Source organism: Fistularia commersonii, chromosome 13, assembly GCF_037954325.1.
Source record: "Fistularia commersonii isolate RoL2024-O1a breed Wild chromosome 13, RoL_Fcom_v1.0, whole genome shotgun sequence".
Taxonomy (NCBI): Eukaryota; Metazoa; Chordata; class Actinopteri; order Syngnathiformes; family Fistulariidae; genus Fistularia; species Fistularia commersonii.
The window spans coordinates 6,428,497-6,444,084 of NC_141296.1; the positions used below are offsets into that span (position 1 = coordinate 6,428,497).

A 15,588-nucleotide genomic window follows, 5' to 3' on the forward strand; every position below is an offset into this window, starting at 1 on the left:
CAGTTGGAGGTATTCTTGAAATTATTTTAATATTTTTCTCATTATTTAAATGTGTTGTCATTATCAGGGAGGAATTTGCTGACAAAGTCCTGTGCCTCCTGCAGTAAGAATACGACCGGTAAAGCAGCCATGTTTTGAGTATTTTACATTGATCCCTGCAAGGAATGTGCTTTATTCTGAAAACAAAAGACCGGAAGTAGTGCTCTACTTAGCGGAAACGGACTGTTAGCTTCAGGAAGACTATTCAGTTAGTGGAAATAGTAATTATATTTGTAACAGTTAAGGAAACACACCCAGCGCCGCGTTTAGAACTCACTCGAGCATCGACATTGCAGCTGACTGTCGGATTTTATTTTTAAATCTGTCGTGGGTTTACCGTTCACACCCCAAAGGTGCCAGACCGGGCCGGAACCAGAACCAGGACCAGGCCCGGACGGACACAATCAGGACAGCTTTTACAACACCGGCGCATTCGCGTCTGTGTGTATGTGTGCAGCAACTGGTATGCTTTTGGTAAGGAAACTGTGTATGTTACCAGGATTTGGTAGGCTGTAGGTGAGGGAGTGTAACGTGTCGGAGGCCAGACAACAAGTTTTAATACGGCGCTTCCGGATCATCAAGTCGGATGGTTGAAGCTCGAGCATGGGACTGCCAGAATTTAGCTCAAAGCGTGCTAGCTTCCACGCTAGCTAACATCGGAGTTGACGTTAACGGACATAAACTTTTTCATGCTTCTAGGGCACCGCAAGAAAGACAGGCATGAATGCCACAGCCGGGTTCATTTGAAAACATTGTGGGGTTTTTTTTAATACCGCGCAACATTTGTCAGTTCATTTGTTAGCTCCTCAAGGGGGTCGCTTCAATGTTTCGGGAGCGAGCATAGCATTGTAGCTAAAACATTAGCTGCTACGTTAGCTCTCCTCTGTTGCCCCAATGAAAGAATACAAAGTTGTCGTGCTGGGCAGCGGCGGCGTCGGTAAGTCCGCCCTGACCGTCCAGTTCGTCACCGGCACTTTCATCGAGAAGTACGACCCGACCATTGAGGACTTCTATCGAAAGGAGATCGAGGTGGACTCGTCGCCCTCCGTGTTGGAGATCCTCGATACGGCGGGGACGGAGCAGTTCGCCTCCATGAGGGACCTGTACATCAAGAACGGACAGGGATTCATTCTGGTCTACAGTCTAGTCAACCAGCAATCATTCCAGGTAATGGATTTGCAATTTTATTCATATGGTATTAACTTTTAGAAAACACCTGGAAGCTGTCAACAGTGTAGGATCTCCGGATCCGGATCCAAAGAGGTGTGATGTGCAAAGTACTGCTGTCAGTGTAGAATCGCTCACCTAAACTGTTACTGTAATTTCATGTAAGGCGATATTACTTTTGAAGTTGATTATTTAAACGTTTTTCACCAGCATCATATATTAAAAACGTTAGTTGACATAAACCAGACGAAATGTTTATTAAAACTTTGCTGGACAGCATTGTGTTCAGTTTCACTGATGGTGAATTTGTTTTCTTGCATACTTACATTCCAGGAAAATCAACAAGTTATTACCACAAAATATAGAATAGCCTAAATGAGGAAATGTAACATTATTTGGCCCACTGTTATTACCTATGTAAAAGGTTCTTCTGCTAAAAACACGAAAAATACTCTGAAGTTATTATCAGGAAATTTATGTAGTGTCTTGAAGTATGATATATGTAATAATCTGACAACATTGATAATTATATGTTCAGAAAGAAGTCAGTTTGTCGCAGCGAGTAGGAAAGCCTTCCAATTAAAACTTTGATGCTAAATTTTGCAATGAGCACATATGTCAGTTTTCAAGTTTTTCTGTGCTATTTATTTCTAAGTATCTTCCCACAAGTGCTTGAGGAAAAGGATTGTCCCATCACTTGTTGAATACACCTAATTGGACTGTCTTTTTGAAAAGAGACAGCTTTTGTGCAGCTTAATAGTTCTTCATTCCAACAAAATCACTTTATTTTAACTAACACAGACCCTGCTCTCTCTGTCAGGACATCAGACCAATGCGAGACCAAATAGTGCGAGTGAAGCGGTTCGAAAAGGTGCCACTGATCCTGGTGGGGAACAAAGTTGACCTGGAATCTGAGCGTGAGGTTGCTGGGTCAGATGGCCGTGCTCTTGCACAGGAGTGGGGATGCCCATTTATTGAAACCTCTGCCAAGAGCAAGACCATGGTGGATGAGCTATTTGCTGAGATAGTGCGACAGATGAATTATTCTACACTGCCAGAAAAGCAGGAACAGTGCTGCACGGCCTGTGTGGTACAGTGACGAGGTATGAATGCAAGCATTATCGTCCTCCTTTAACATGATAGCATTTATTCTCAAACCTCAAGGAGGCTGCAATCAAACCACGGTCGTTTTTTTGCTCATTTTACATAATGTGATGAAATGTCCCTGCAGCACCTGTGTAAAAATGGTTCACAAGCAGGGGAGAAATGTGACACATGGATGACTGGTGTTTGAGTGCATTGTGAGTGAGAGGAGATTCGGTTGGAAGTGCGAAGGATGAGTGGGCGGCGCCGCTCCGCGCAAATCATTGGTTTAGCATGTTATCATAAGATCACAAAAAGTATGTGGCTGAGGGGCTGCAGGAAAAGGACCCAGAAGAGCAATGGGGCAGACCGTCCTGTGAGCTGAGCTGTAGAAAAAGGAAAATGTAACATCCTGAAAAAGAAATTATGTTCCAAAACAGGAAGTTTGCTTGAGATCGTCAGACAGATGATTCCAGAATGAACCGCTGCTGACAAAAATGTACATTAAGAATTCCAGTTGTTTTCATTTTGCCCTGTTTTTGTTAATGAGCTTTTCTTTGTTTCTTCTGTTTTCATAGATGGAACGTTTGTCTGGATCAGCACAAAAGCATTTTGAACCAGGGAGCAACTGGACTTGTGACCCTTTTCACAAAACTTACCATGCCTGGTAAAGTTTGTGTCTAAAGGTGTTTTCTGATTGTCTGCCTTCAGACAGGAAAGATGTTGGTCCTATTTTTGATATCATAACTGTTAGAAGTGTGTGCTGCAACCTTATCAGCCTTTGTGATGTCCTTGGATGAAAGACTGACTTGAAGTGAGCTGGGAGGCCTGTCTGTGAATATTACTTTTATTTTCTTTTTAACTTGCAAATATCCCAGAAGTAATAAACCAGAGTATTTCTGAGGTTGCGGCTGCTTTTTAAAAGCTGCTTTAATCACTATTATATACTTAATTATTACTTGTATTGTGTCTCAAGTTGGAATTTTAAAAAGAATTTCATATTATTGAAACATTTTTGCTTTTGGCATGCATACTTCAGGAGTTGAGGAACAACTGTTTTTCATTCTCCTCAGGTATACTGCTCGCTTTTTTTCTTTTTACTGATCAACAGGTATATGTCTAACTCATAGTATTTGCAGCATTTTTTAACCTCCAGGAAATGTGGAAAGTGTATAGGACACATTTCAACAGTTTTCTTTTAATGACAGTAGCCTGCAAGGGCCCAATTTGTCTGCATGCTCAAAATTGAAAATGTTTTACTTATTCAAGTGATGAGAGCCATTTTACTGTTTAAGCCTGAATTCTGTTGGACATCAGAAACATCGTTGTGCTGCACAAGGCATTTACCGTAGATGCAGGTCTTACATTTTTAGTTGCCTCACTGTGTCTCAGTGAGAGAATGATTTTGGAACAACCTACGGGAGCTCACAATGCAGATTTCTTTGACTTCAAAACACAAGTTGCTTTAAGAATCCAGGAGAACCTGATTGCTATCAAATAACTCCCACTGCAATGTCGTATGATAAATGTTCTGGCACAGTTCTTGGGGATTTAACATTGTATTCTTTTTATAGTAACATATTTATTTAAAACTAATTACCTGAATAGCCAGTTTCCATTTTACAATAGGTTTTTTTTTTCTCTTTTCTTTTTAAGCTTAAGTTTTAACAGCGCCTTAAATAACATCCGTTGAATCCTGACTCTTCTTTTTTTCCTCATATGTGGTGATTAAAAAAAAACTGGCCTTTCTGCTTTCATGATGGCACAATTTTAGTAATGTACAGCCACTTCGATTGACATGGACTTGATCATTGTTTTTCTTCCTATTTTTTGTAAAATTGCGATTGCTCTAAATGAACTAGGACTTTGTGTTCATTCTCAAACTTGAAAGTAACCTAGCCATCTGGACCATGCCATTATGGAGTGTGTTTTGTTAATGTGACAACAGAATCGCATTGCATTTTTGTGCCTATTTTGGCCTATTTTGTAAGTCCTTGTTGAGCTGAAATGGTTGTTCAGCAGAAAATTAATTAGCAGCAATTTTATTGATTAAGTCAATTATAAACCTTTTCAAATGTGTCTGTTTGCTGCTTTTCTCTGTTATGTAAGTATGATGAAATTGCATTTTAAACTTGCTCATACAACCAAGGCAGTGCAAATATTATCACCAAAGCATAAAAAAGTTCTCAGGGCATTTTTCATATGAAGCACCTCTATGATCTGCTTTTGCAGAAATTCATAAAGACCTTACATTTATGTGAACTCTCCATTTTAACAGAGAGAATCTAAGCAGAAGCAGGTTCATTGTTTTTTTGTTTTTTTTGACAGTTTAGAATCCTGGACACTGAATAATTAAAAACAAAAGCAAGAATTTAATAGATGTTTGTCCATGACAATCATCAGTTTGTCAGTACTTTGTGTCATTGTGAGTTTTTTTAGAATTCCTGATAATTAAAATACATAGAAAACTAACCTACAATTTAATCCATACACATGAAGTATTATCAAATTGTTAAGAGAATACCTAATATTTATTTTTGGAGGTTTTCATTTTAAAATGAATTTTTAGTATAAATTTTTACTAGATTTTACTAGTGAATTTGTTTTTGACTTTTGAGTACCATAAATGCAGATTCACCTGTAGATTTTCAAGGTAAGATAACCATGTATTAATCCCACAGCAGGGAAATTGCACATCATTTTTGAGAACCATCTTGGCTTTTGATAATTCTTGTACCTCTTCAGTTAAAGTAGTGCTTGTACAACCTCATTTGGAATCCAAAATCAATATTTGTTTGCAAAAATTTAACATGTAATATGTTTTAACAATATATTAAGATAAACACAAGTTCAAATATTGAAAAATAAAAGATTTCAGGATCCAGTTTAAGTGCTCTTGGTTACTGCAGTATTAGACAAATCTACTTCAGAGCCTGAAATAAAGTGTGCAGCAATTACTTCTGAAATGCAGTAAATGAACGGAGTTAATGAAATAATCATAAGAAAAAGCTTTTAAGTAAGCTCTTTTTATAGCAGACATTTTAATTGCCTTATAAAATTAAATGTTTGACACAAATTAGTATATTTATTTTGACTACACAAAATGACAGATGATATAAGGCTGTTTGAAATTGAAGCACTTAAATCAGTAAGGGGATATATTTTATTTAACTTGTCAATAATCCTTTAAACTGCTGATGTGATTGTTCATCAATAGAAATGTCAATCATAAAGACTGAAGTCTCGCAAGACTAAGAGTACAAGTTGATTTATCTTGTCAAAGTATATATACGTGTATATGAATATTAGGTAAATAATTTTTCCATCTTATGTCATGATATCTAACATAAACTAAATGCTGGGTACCTTGTCATTTTATAGCTGTTAAGAATCATTTTTATGCAGTTTTTGTGCAATTTACTGCTAATCTTATATAAGAAAAACCTAATAATGGCACAAAAGTAATTGTCCTGAGCAAATTAGCAAACATGTTACAGAATCAGTATAATATTGTCAGAAGACATAAAAACAAAATCTGCAATACAAATATCCATGTTTGGATCAAGACAAAAACGACATTCTGAGTTTTTTTTTAATGTCACAGCAATAGTAATGTTCGTTTTATCCGGGATCCTGTCCCCATGCAGAAAATGAAAAGTAGTAAGATGCCAAATATTTGTTAAACCCAGAATATCCGGCTCATCAACAATTTTATTGACCGAGACTGATCGCCCCAAGTACCACATTTTATGTAGCCTCCTGTGTCATTAAAAGCACCTTGGAAGCGTTTTATTAGGCCTTCTTCGTGCTGCAGTTCAGCCCCGGGCCTCTAGATGGCAGCAGTGCGACAAACAATCATGACGTCACGTCAGTAAGCGGAAGTGGTTGTCAGAAAGCTGCGAGTTAGTGATGAGCGGTGAGAGTTATGTGCGTCTGAGGAAAACATCTAAATTAAAAGCTCAATAACAAGTCCACAAACTTCTACCAAATTGAGCTGCGATGAAGACTGTCTTTGTAACGGTCGGAACCACCAGTTTTGACGAACTCATTGGAACCATCACTTCCCCCGAAGCGGTTCAGGTGAGTGCAAGTCAACGTCAGCATATACAATGTGACTGAAAGTCGAACGTGTGCTAAATTTGTATGTCATTTTAACAAGTAGATATTTAGACGCTTATTCTAATGCAAGTGGTAAGTCCCGGTAATTTAAATTACAAATTAACGTTTCGGAATAATGTCGTCGCTGAAGAACGTCACTGCGCATGTGTAACCACTAAGTGGTGCTCGCTTTTTTCATTGCATCCTCTCAAATGAAGCCCGGCTCGCTTGACAAATCGCTAAAATATATAATTGAACGAATTCTGGTTTTTCGTTTGACTGCTTTGAGTTTTATTTTAGTACACGGTATACATAGGAGCAGTTTATACTTTATGGAACCATAACCAAATTGAAGCTTGTGCATTACAGGAGTGCAAACAGCAGACGTCAACCAAGTAAAACTAAGGACATTCAATACAACTTATTTAAAATATGTTTGTACGTTGCAGGTTGAAATAGGTGTTTAAAAAAAGGGATATTTTTCGGTTTTACTGTTTTGCTCAACCTAAGGACTATTTGGCCAAACCCAAGATCTCACATGGGCCCCATAAGGTTCGTATGCCACAGTCAAATCAGAGGTGGACATGATTGTAGAGCTATAGATTTGTAGTATATACATGGAAAAAAGGTTTAAAAATGATTTCCCTGGGTTTCATAAGGGAAAAGAAATGTATTTGCACTGGAGTACAGTGTTTGAAGTTGGAAGGACCCAAACTCTGAGAATTCTCATTTTTAAGTTGTCTGACTGCTTTTATTCTAAATTCAGTTCTGAACTATTGCAATACATAGCCAATTTAATTCAGTTGTAAGAATATATTACACCCATTTTTCATAAAATCCCCTCCTTTCTCTAAACTACATTCCAGTGAAAAGTATTAGATAACATCTTAATGCATTTAAAAATAAACCAGAAATTCTTTGGGTCATCAACAGGTCAGTCAACAGCTGTTGCTTTACTTTTTCCAAGCAAAACTGGTGAAAAAAGCTGTCATATATTAAATTGCATTTGACTTAATAACATACAATTTCAATTTTTTTTCACTGTATAAACTGGTATTTATAAGGTATTAAAATGAGTTGTGAAACTGTGACAATACTCTCTGTGTTACACATTTTGGAGAACGTTACCTCCCGACAGGAGGAAGCATGGAACCAAACCTAATTTTTTCGGAAATTCTGTCACACTTTAGATGAGAAACCTTGCACGTTCAATCAAAATATTCTGTCTTCTGTTGTAATTTGTTACCTAGAATGTGGTAGATATGTGCCTTTTTTACCAATGGTATTTCTTCTTAATTTTTAATGTTTCCTCCAAACAGGCTTTAAAAGGTCGTGGATATGAGCATTTGATTCTTCAGGTTGGAAGAGGAAATCTTCTCCCAGATTCTGAGAGCTGTCCTCACATCAGACTGGATGCTTTTCGATTCAAAGACTCTATAGCTGAGAATATCAAGCAGGCTGACCTAGTCATCAGTCATGCAGGTGAGTAAAATGTTAACACCTGCCTCTTGCCTTGTTTGTCCTCCAGCAACACAATGGGCTCAGTGTCTACATCCACTGGTATCATGGCCACACAATAATAAGGCACTTGTTTTATTCCCTCTCACTCAAATTATATTGTTCTGTACTGCCTATTGTTTGCTTAGGGGAAAAAAATCCAAGCAAAAACAAATATGTTCATGTAAGACAGACAAGTAAACAAACAGCACAAAACTGATGATAAATGCACCAAAGCATTATAAACAAATACCATATGTTGGGAACAGAGAACTTTAAAAAGGTAAAATGGCATTACTCAAGCAAAAATGGTAGAAATTGCTCAACTGGCTTTGCGTTATTTTTCTTTGCTAATTGAAGCAACAGTCTTGTAAAAACCGTAGCAAACTTTTTTCTTCAATATGATCAGTGTGCATACAATAGTAAAACTATATAACACAATTTTCCACACATAAATTATCACAAGTATTATGTGTATTATGTGTATATTATATGACACGTATCATTTCATATAAATGGTTGTATTACCAGTATTTTCATGAATTTTGAAAAAAAAAAAGGTATAGTTATTCAAATGCAGCTATTCTTTCCTCGTTGCATGTAATCATTGCATACATTCTCACAGCACCATGATAATTTAGATCACTGCAAAACTGTCACGTTTCAGCACAAGAGGCCAACATTTAAATCACAACTGAAGGTTGATATATTTATGTACTTGGATACAAATGTCAATTTGATGGAAATTTGCCCACACATGCCCCAGAGAAATCCGGTCTAGTTTATTTGTTGACAGCTTTCACTTGTCATTCCAAAATTTTGACTGTAAACGATGCATATCCCTGTTTGAAATACTGCTATTGTCTCACCCTCATACCTTAACCTTGTTTGTTGCTCTTTTTTCGCACCAGTACACTTTAAGCGGCTGCCACAGGGGTTTCAGTAACAATGTTATCTAAGCCTGACTCAGGATTTCTCAATGTCTTGCTGTTTTCAACATAAGAGTGCTTACAGAAAATGTACTGAGCAGCTATTAAATGTCAATGAATCACAGTCATAAAGAATGAGAGTGTGGTCTCCAACCATAAGATTCTCTTAATACCACTTATTTTACAAAGCTTGTATTTTGCATTGAATTGTTCTCATCACCAGGCTTCACTGGTTCAGACTGTCCTTCCATTCATTTTCTGATGTTTAACTGGGGTCAGCTTATGGGGGCCGCAGCCTAAGCAGGGAGGCCTAGACTAGTTTCCCCCTGGCTACTTCATCCAATTTTTCAAGGGGCCAGCCAAGAGACATAGACCCTCCATTGCACTCTTGGTTCTTTCCCATAGCCGTAGCCACAGGATGTTTGATCAGAGAGGCCCTCAAAGCTGTCCATGGGTTATTCTCCATGGTCTCAGTGATCTCCTCCCGCACTCAAGCTTTCGCCTCGGTGACTGTCAGTCGCATTCTGCTTTGCCAGCCAGTACCTGTAAGCTGCCTCCAGAGTCCGACAGGCAGAAGGTCTGATATGAACCCTTTCACTTGATTGCATCCCTCATCGCCTGTGCCCACCAACAGTTCAGGGGTTACAGACCACTTGACGGACACAGCTCTGGTTGGCTGCCTCAACAACGGAAGCGTGGATCACACCCACTGAGACTCGATATCTGCTTCCTCCCCCAGGATGATGTCAAAGATCTGCCGGAGGTGGGAATTGAGCCCCTTCTGACAGAGTACTCTGTCAGAGATTCCAAGCAGACCCTCACAATACATTTTGGCCTGTCAGGCGTGACCGGCACTCTTCCCCACCATCAGAACCAACTGATCACAAAGTGGTGAGCAGTTTACAGCGCCACCCTTCTCTTGTCCCGATTGCCCAAGATATATGAATGCATGTCAAATGATACGAAAACAACGTTGAACATTGAGCTGGAGCCTAGGGTACCAAGTGCGAATTTGGACACCCTTATGTCTGAACATGGTGTTTGTTACAGTGGGACACTACTCTCGTGTCCCACGGTGTCCCCCAACATACAGCAATTGAGCCGGGGAAGGGCAACAAGTATGATTGTACTGTTTGGCACCTCTCACTGGGGGCAGCTCCAGAGTGGAAGAGAGCCCAAACTGTCTCATGAGGAGTTGTTTTGGAACCCAAGCTGTGCATCAAGGCTACATCTCTTTGGAACCTGTCTGACTCTGAGTTGACTTCTATGCCCCTAGGGCCACTAAGATCCCGGCCTTCGGCCACCAACCAGCTCACACTGCACCCAACCCCCTTGACCCCATCCTAAGGATGGTGAGCCCATCCGAGGGGTGACACATGTTCTCTTTTCGGGCTGTGCCCGGCCAGGCCCCATGGGTGCAAGCCAGCCTCCAGGTGCTCGCCATTGAGCCCTACCCCTGGGCCTGGCTCCTGAGGGAGGCCCCAGTGACAAACATCCAAGCAAGGGAAAACAAGGTTCATTTTTGTTGTTCTTCATATGGGTTTTCTTAGCTGCACTTTGACCGGTCCCTCTCCTTGGACCCATTTGCCTTGGATCACCCAACCAGGAACTTAAAGCCAGCAGTAATTGAGCTGTAAGGATCAATGGGACAAGGACCTCTCTACCACGATAAGGTGGCAGCTTGAAGAGGGTTGATTCAGACTGATGTAATTACATTTGTGAGTTATTTTGCCGAGACTTGGGGCTGGATGCCTTTTGTCCAATACATTGCTGGGATATACTTTTCCAAAAAATACAAGTAAATGCTGCATGAACATTTTCAGTGCTGATAAAAACAATTTAATAAATAAATATATATTTATTTTGAGATGAGAGAATGAGAGCATTGTGTCTTTTTATATATATATATATATATATATATATATATATATATATATATATATATATATATATATATATATATATATATATATACACGTGTGTGTGTGTATTCACTCATTTAATAAATATTGAGGCATTCAAATATTGCATGGATAGCATGGTATCTAAGCTAAAATAAAATAATCCTTTATTAGTCCTGCTGTGTGGACCTTCACAGCGTTGACAGTAGTATGGATAATAAGGATTGAACAAGAGACATAATCATGCACCGAAATCACAAAAGTGTTCACTTTGTCTTATGTATTCTTTAATGTTCTCTTGAATTGTGTCCTCATCAGTCATTAAATTTCAAAGCAGCTGACCAATAAAAGTAACCATAATTTTTTTTGGTATCATTGACAAATGTCTGTCTCATATCCATGTACTTTGATTTTCATACTGCAGTAAAATCAGTAGAAACAGAAGCTACTCCGCTCTACCGTTCAAGTTATGACTCTGGATCTTGTTTCCTCTCAGGGGCAGGAAGCTGCTTAGAGGCACTCGGCGCAGGCAAACCGCTGCTGGTCGTCATCAATGACAAGCTGATGGACAACCACCAGCTGGAGCTGGCGAGACAGCTTCACATGGATTCCCATTCTTTGTTTTGCAATTGCAGGTATGCGTCCATGTAGTATATGATGGATACACTGGGTGTGAAACATAAGTGTGAATCCCATTAATATATTTTTCCTCACAAAATTATCCAGCACCCTAACAGAAACACTGAGGACCATGGACCTGTCCGTTCTGCTGCCTTTCTTGCCTGGACAGCCGAAGAATTTTGCTAATTTTCTCGACAAAGCCCTCGGCATTCGGTGACGCAGGGCTAAAGAGTTACGGACACTTACAAGCATTATGCAGTATGCAGTGAAATGAACATTTTTACATATGAAAGTAAAAGACCGAAATCCTTTTTAAGTTTCCAGCAACTGCTGGAGGTTAATCTATTCAAAATCTCTGACTTTAACTGTAATAGTCTTGAGAAATCACCTTTTTTTCTGTGGTTTTCATTTTCAGTCAAGATTGAAACAGACTCCACAACTTCCCTTCTTATTTTTAACCGCCAATGAATAATTTCTTTGTAATATTCTTAACAACTAGTGATCTTGACTTGCTGTCTCCTTTGTATTTCTTTCTTTGTTTTTTAAGGTCCCAAAATGAAATTCGATAAGTTGACAGTGATATTGAAAAAGTAATATAGTATGTATGTGTATGAAAATGTGCATACATATGTATGTATTTTGAGCACACAAATATATATACATAATACAGACAGTCATCTGTGCAGTCTTGTCTAAAGTTTATTACATAAAGATGCTTTTAAGGAATAAAGGGAAACCAACAACCATCCACATAGATGTTTAAGTTCTCTGTTGGCTATACCTATATTTTTTGTTTTAATCTATTTATGTATATATGGCTGTTAAAGTCCTTTTTACCATGCGCTTCACATGTCTGAGCAAGAGGATCAGTCTAACTTAAGGTGCAAATTATGAAATGAACTTTGAAAAATAAACAGTAACTTGTGCTTTCTGGGGTTTCCTCCATACCCATATGTTTCCTCTCCCTGTAATTTCCCTTTTCTTTCCTCTTCATTTATACTCCAGTAGTCAAGACCTGATAATGACATTTGGTTATGTTTAAAGAGTGACCCGCTGAATAACTCCAAACCACAGGGTTTATTTGAATATAGGTTTTGCCAGCAGCAGGTCATGTGACCATCCTGAGAGCTCTTCCTCTGTGTATGATCGCTACCGTCTTGTCCTGAGTCAGCATGAATCAGTCCAAATATCTCCAAAGAAAGGGAGCGTCTGCTGCAGTGACTTTTTCTTTTTATAACTGATTTTCCCTCTGATCTCGCCAGTTGAGGTTAGACGCATGGAAACCTTCCTTTCCTCATTCTGATCCCATGGTAGGACAAGATATCAGCAACTACTTTTCACAAGATGTATGTCTTTGCACACCTCGTTCAGGTTTTGCACTGAACCAGCCAACAGTGTGATTTGTCCAGTTTTTAGAAATCCTATTTTAGATATGTCAGGCAGTTGGAGTAAAAACTTAAATGTGAGTGTCAAATCTCATAAAACAAAGAGAAAACAAAAGAGTGACAGCAACTGCCTTTCTTTGGAAAGTCCCTACCTTTAGTTCTTGATATGTTTCTGTGGAAACAGGAATTGATTTTTGGGGCATATAAATGTTTTATGTTTTTCAAATCAAAGTTCTCAGATATGAAAAGCATAAAATGCAAAACAAATACAGCAACAGCTGGCACTGGTTCACCTCACTTAAGGAAGTGGCTCCTCCTGAAAATCAAAATATCTTTACTGGAAACTCTTTTATAGAATTGGAATAGCAAAGGGGTCATTGAATATCATGTCTATTTGACGTATTTTGTTAGATAGTAGTATGGCCCTGTACTTCATTGTTTTGATAACAAATTCAGTCTAGACACAAAATAAATGTATATAAAGTTGAGTTTCCAACATTCATGTGATTTCCAAACAAGTGTTCAAGTCCTCCTATGAATGTGTTTATACCAGATATTTTAGTCACAATGGTTGTTTTTCCTTGAACCAGTTTGACTAACCAATAACTGTCTGGTTCAGGCTGGTTTTGCCTGCCACATTAGTCTGCTTCACATGATGTTTGTGCAAACTGCATGGGAATCTAATAGATGACATTAGTCCCGCCTGTTAAAATTCCAAGGACTATGGGCAGGCTGTCAGATTACTCTGCTATCAATGCAACTATGCCATAGTTGCAGTTGTGCTAACCTGTTGTCTGAAAGCCTATTCTTAGAACATGTTCAAACATAAAATCACAGTAGCTGATAAATTGAGTTCTTCTTGCAGACAATCACTGCCTGGATTATTATTTTTTTCGTTTCTGTTTTTTATTTGTTTTTGATTGGTTTTATGAAGTAATCTGGGTATGACAAATATTCAACTACCTTTTTGAGTGTTCTAAAATGTCTATTATTCACAACTACTGTCATTCTGATAGTTAGGGCAAGACTATATCTGAGCATGTATTTCAGAGCCGCATTAAAATGAGTTTAAACCTTTAGCAAATAGTTATTTCCTTTGCCCAAACACTCTCCCAGTTTTAGCCTCGGATTATATTCTGATATAATCCAAGGCAGTGAAATGTTTTCCAATGTGTAGTTGAAAATTTGTTTAACAGTTAATGTGTGCAAGTGAAATATACAGTCCATCCATGTTTGCATGGGCCTTCAGCCACTGGCACTGCAGGAGGTCAGTCATTACTGACTAAACAGACACAATCCGGTTTTGCTGGATGCTCTTTGTTTCTTTTGTAAACTAGCCCAAATGTGGATATTTAAATCAAAACAGATAATAAAATGTTAGTCTGACAATGTATCATGGTGTTGAGAAATTTACCATCATTCTAAATTTGACTGTAATAAAATGTAAATATCAAGGTGTTAAATTAACTAAATGGCATGATTTGCACTCACGGCAAAGTGCTCTTTCATTAAAATGATTTTTTTTTTCAACCACACAAAGAAAGTGAATCTGCAAATATTCCAAGATAGTAAGCTGCTCAGAAACAAGATAAAAGAAAATCATTATTGATTCATTATATTTGGTGTTCTCGATGGCTGCTCACTTTTTAGGGAAGCAATGGAACCTGAGTTTTGATTTTAAAATACACTGATTATTTTTAGAGTGCAGAAGTGAAGGACATAACATGCGTAGTCAGATCGAATTGTTGGTATCCGAGGCAATTACTTGATTGTCAGAAAGCAGAAAAACAACATTCTGTAATGCAGGAATGTCTTGACTTCTTGTCCCAGACAGAACACAAACTGGTCTGAACCATTTTTCACACAAAGATATCTGACAAAAACCAATGTATTCAGTGAAACAAGAGTCCATTTAAGGAGTGCTACTCTTACTGGGTCTAAGGAGTAGATAAGTAGTTACTAATACATTTTAAATAGCTAATAAAATGATTGCCTGTTTTGAAATAGGATTTAAGTAGCTTAAAATCAGACGGGGCAAAAAGTAATAAAGAAAATTGCCCAAAATTACCTTTGAATTTTGCAAGAAATTGCAGAATAGTTTGTAAACAATTGCTGAAATGTAAGGTTTCAAGATTTCCCTGGACACAGTTTATTAGTAAGTATCAGTATTCATTGCAGGTGAAAACATCTGTTGCATTTCAAATTTAAGCCTATGTCTGTGTATGTTTGCTTCCAACACTTGTATGCTTCAATTACTTCTTGGGACAAAGTGGATCATATGATTGTGTCACATTTACTTATCATAAGAATAAGAATAAGAACAACTTTATTAATCCCGAAGGAAATTGCAGTTTTAAACGTTTAAGGCCCCTTTTTTTATGAGCACTACGGTCATTTTGGGCATTGTTTTTTAAAAAAAAGGTTTTGTGTTTTGAAAGCGAGAGAAAATCAGACAGTACCTTTGAAAAGAGCATCTGGAAGCAGGTACATTTTTTTAATGTTTATTTCTCAAATGCTCTGTTGATCAAGTCTGTCACTCGGACCTGCAAGAAGTCATCAGGATTTCTAACCTTCATCTGAAATATTGCAATTAGAATATATGAGTACATTAGATGTTGACAGACATGTCTGGTAATATAGCAAACTAAGAAGCTTCAGCTTGAACTCTCGGGTGAGAGGTCAAGTCCAGATGCTACCATTCGATTTGACAACAATTGACCATGACGACTTAGAAACTTCATATACACACTGGTAGCATGTCGAGTAAACTTTGCATGTATAAAAAAAATAAAGTATCTTTCACAAACGAATGCTGAGTCAAAGAAAACGTCCCGTCACTTGTTAGTATTCGAGCCCCGTGTGTTATCA

General features: G+C 38.1%; 2 protein-coding genes across 2 annotated transcripts; both read left to right on the forward strand.

Annotated features, from left to right (window-relative positions):
• Nucleotides 1–217: 217 nt before the first annotated feature.
• rap2c (RAP2C, member of RAS oncogene family) lies at nucleotides 218–4,702 on the forward strand. Its single transcript, XM_086157888.1, has 3 exons — nucleotides 218–1,206; nucleotides 2,027–2,309; nucleotides 2,868–4,702. The coding sequence occupies exons 1-2, from the start codon at nucleotides 934–936 to the stop codon at nucleotides 2,303–2,305; spliced, it is 552 nt and encodes a 183-aa protein (XP_086014014.1). The 5' UTR covers nucleotides 218–933; the 3' UTR covers nucleotides 2,306–2,309; nucleotides 2,868–4,702.
• A 1,470-nt stretch (nucleotides 4,703–6,172) lies between these two features.
• Nucleotides 6,173–12,265, forward strand: LOC147227757 (UDP-N-acetylglucosamine transferase subunit ALG13). The gene is made up of 4 exons (XM_086158230.1): nucleotides 6,173–6,369; nucleotides 7,707–7,869; nucleotides 11,211–11,349; nucleotides 11,441–12,265. The coding sequence occupies exons 1-4, from the start codon at nucleotides 6,289–6,291 to the stop codon at nucleotides 11,550–11,552; spliced, it is 495 nt and encodes a 164-aa protein (XP_086014356.1). The 5' UTR covers nucleotides 6,173–6,288; the 3' UTR covers nucleotides 11,553–12,265.
• The last annotated feature ends 3,323 nt before the right edge of the window (nucleotides 12,266–15,588 follow it).

Excerpts from the sequence above, each read along its gene's own strand:
- rap2c (XM_086157888.1), top strand. The coding sequence starts at position 934 with ATGAAAGAATACAAAGTTGTCGTGCTGGGCAGCGGCGGCGTCGGTAAG. Across the intron at positions 1,207-2,026 it reads TCAACCAGCAATCATTCCAG|GACATCAGACCAATGCGAGA; the intron begins GTAATGGATTTG and ends TCTCTCTGTCAG.
- LOC147227757 (XM_086158230.1), top strand. The coding sequence starts at position 6,289 with ATGAAGACTGTCTTTGTAACGGTCGGAACCACCAGTTTTGACGAACTC. Across the intron at positions 6,370-7,706 it reads CTTCCCCCGAAGCGGTTCAG|GCTTTAAAAGGTCGTGGATA; the intron begins GTGAGTGCAAGT and ends TCCTCCAAACAG. Across the intron at positions 11,350-11,440 it reads TCTTTGTTTTGCAATTGCAG|CACCCTAACAGAAACACTGA; the intron begins GTATGCGTCCAT and ends AAAATTATCCAG.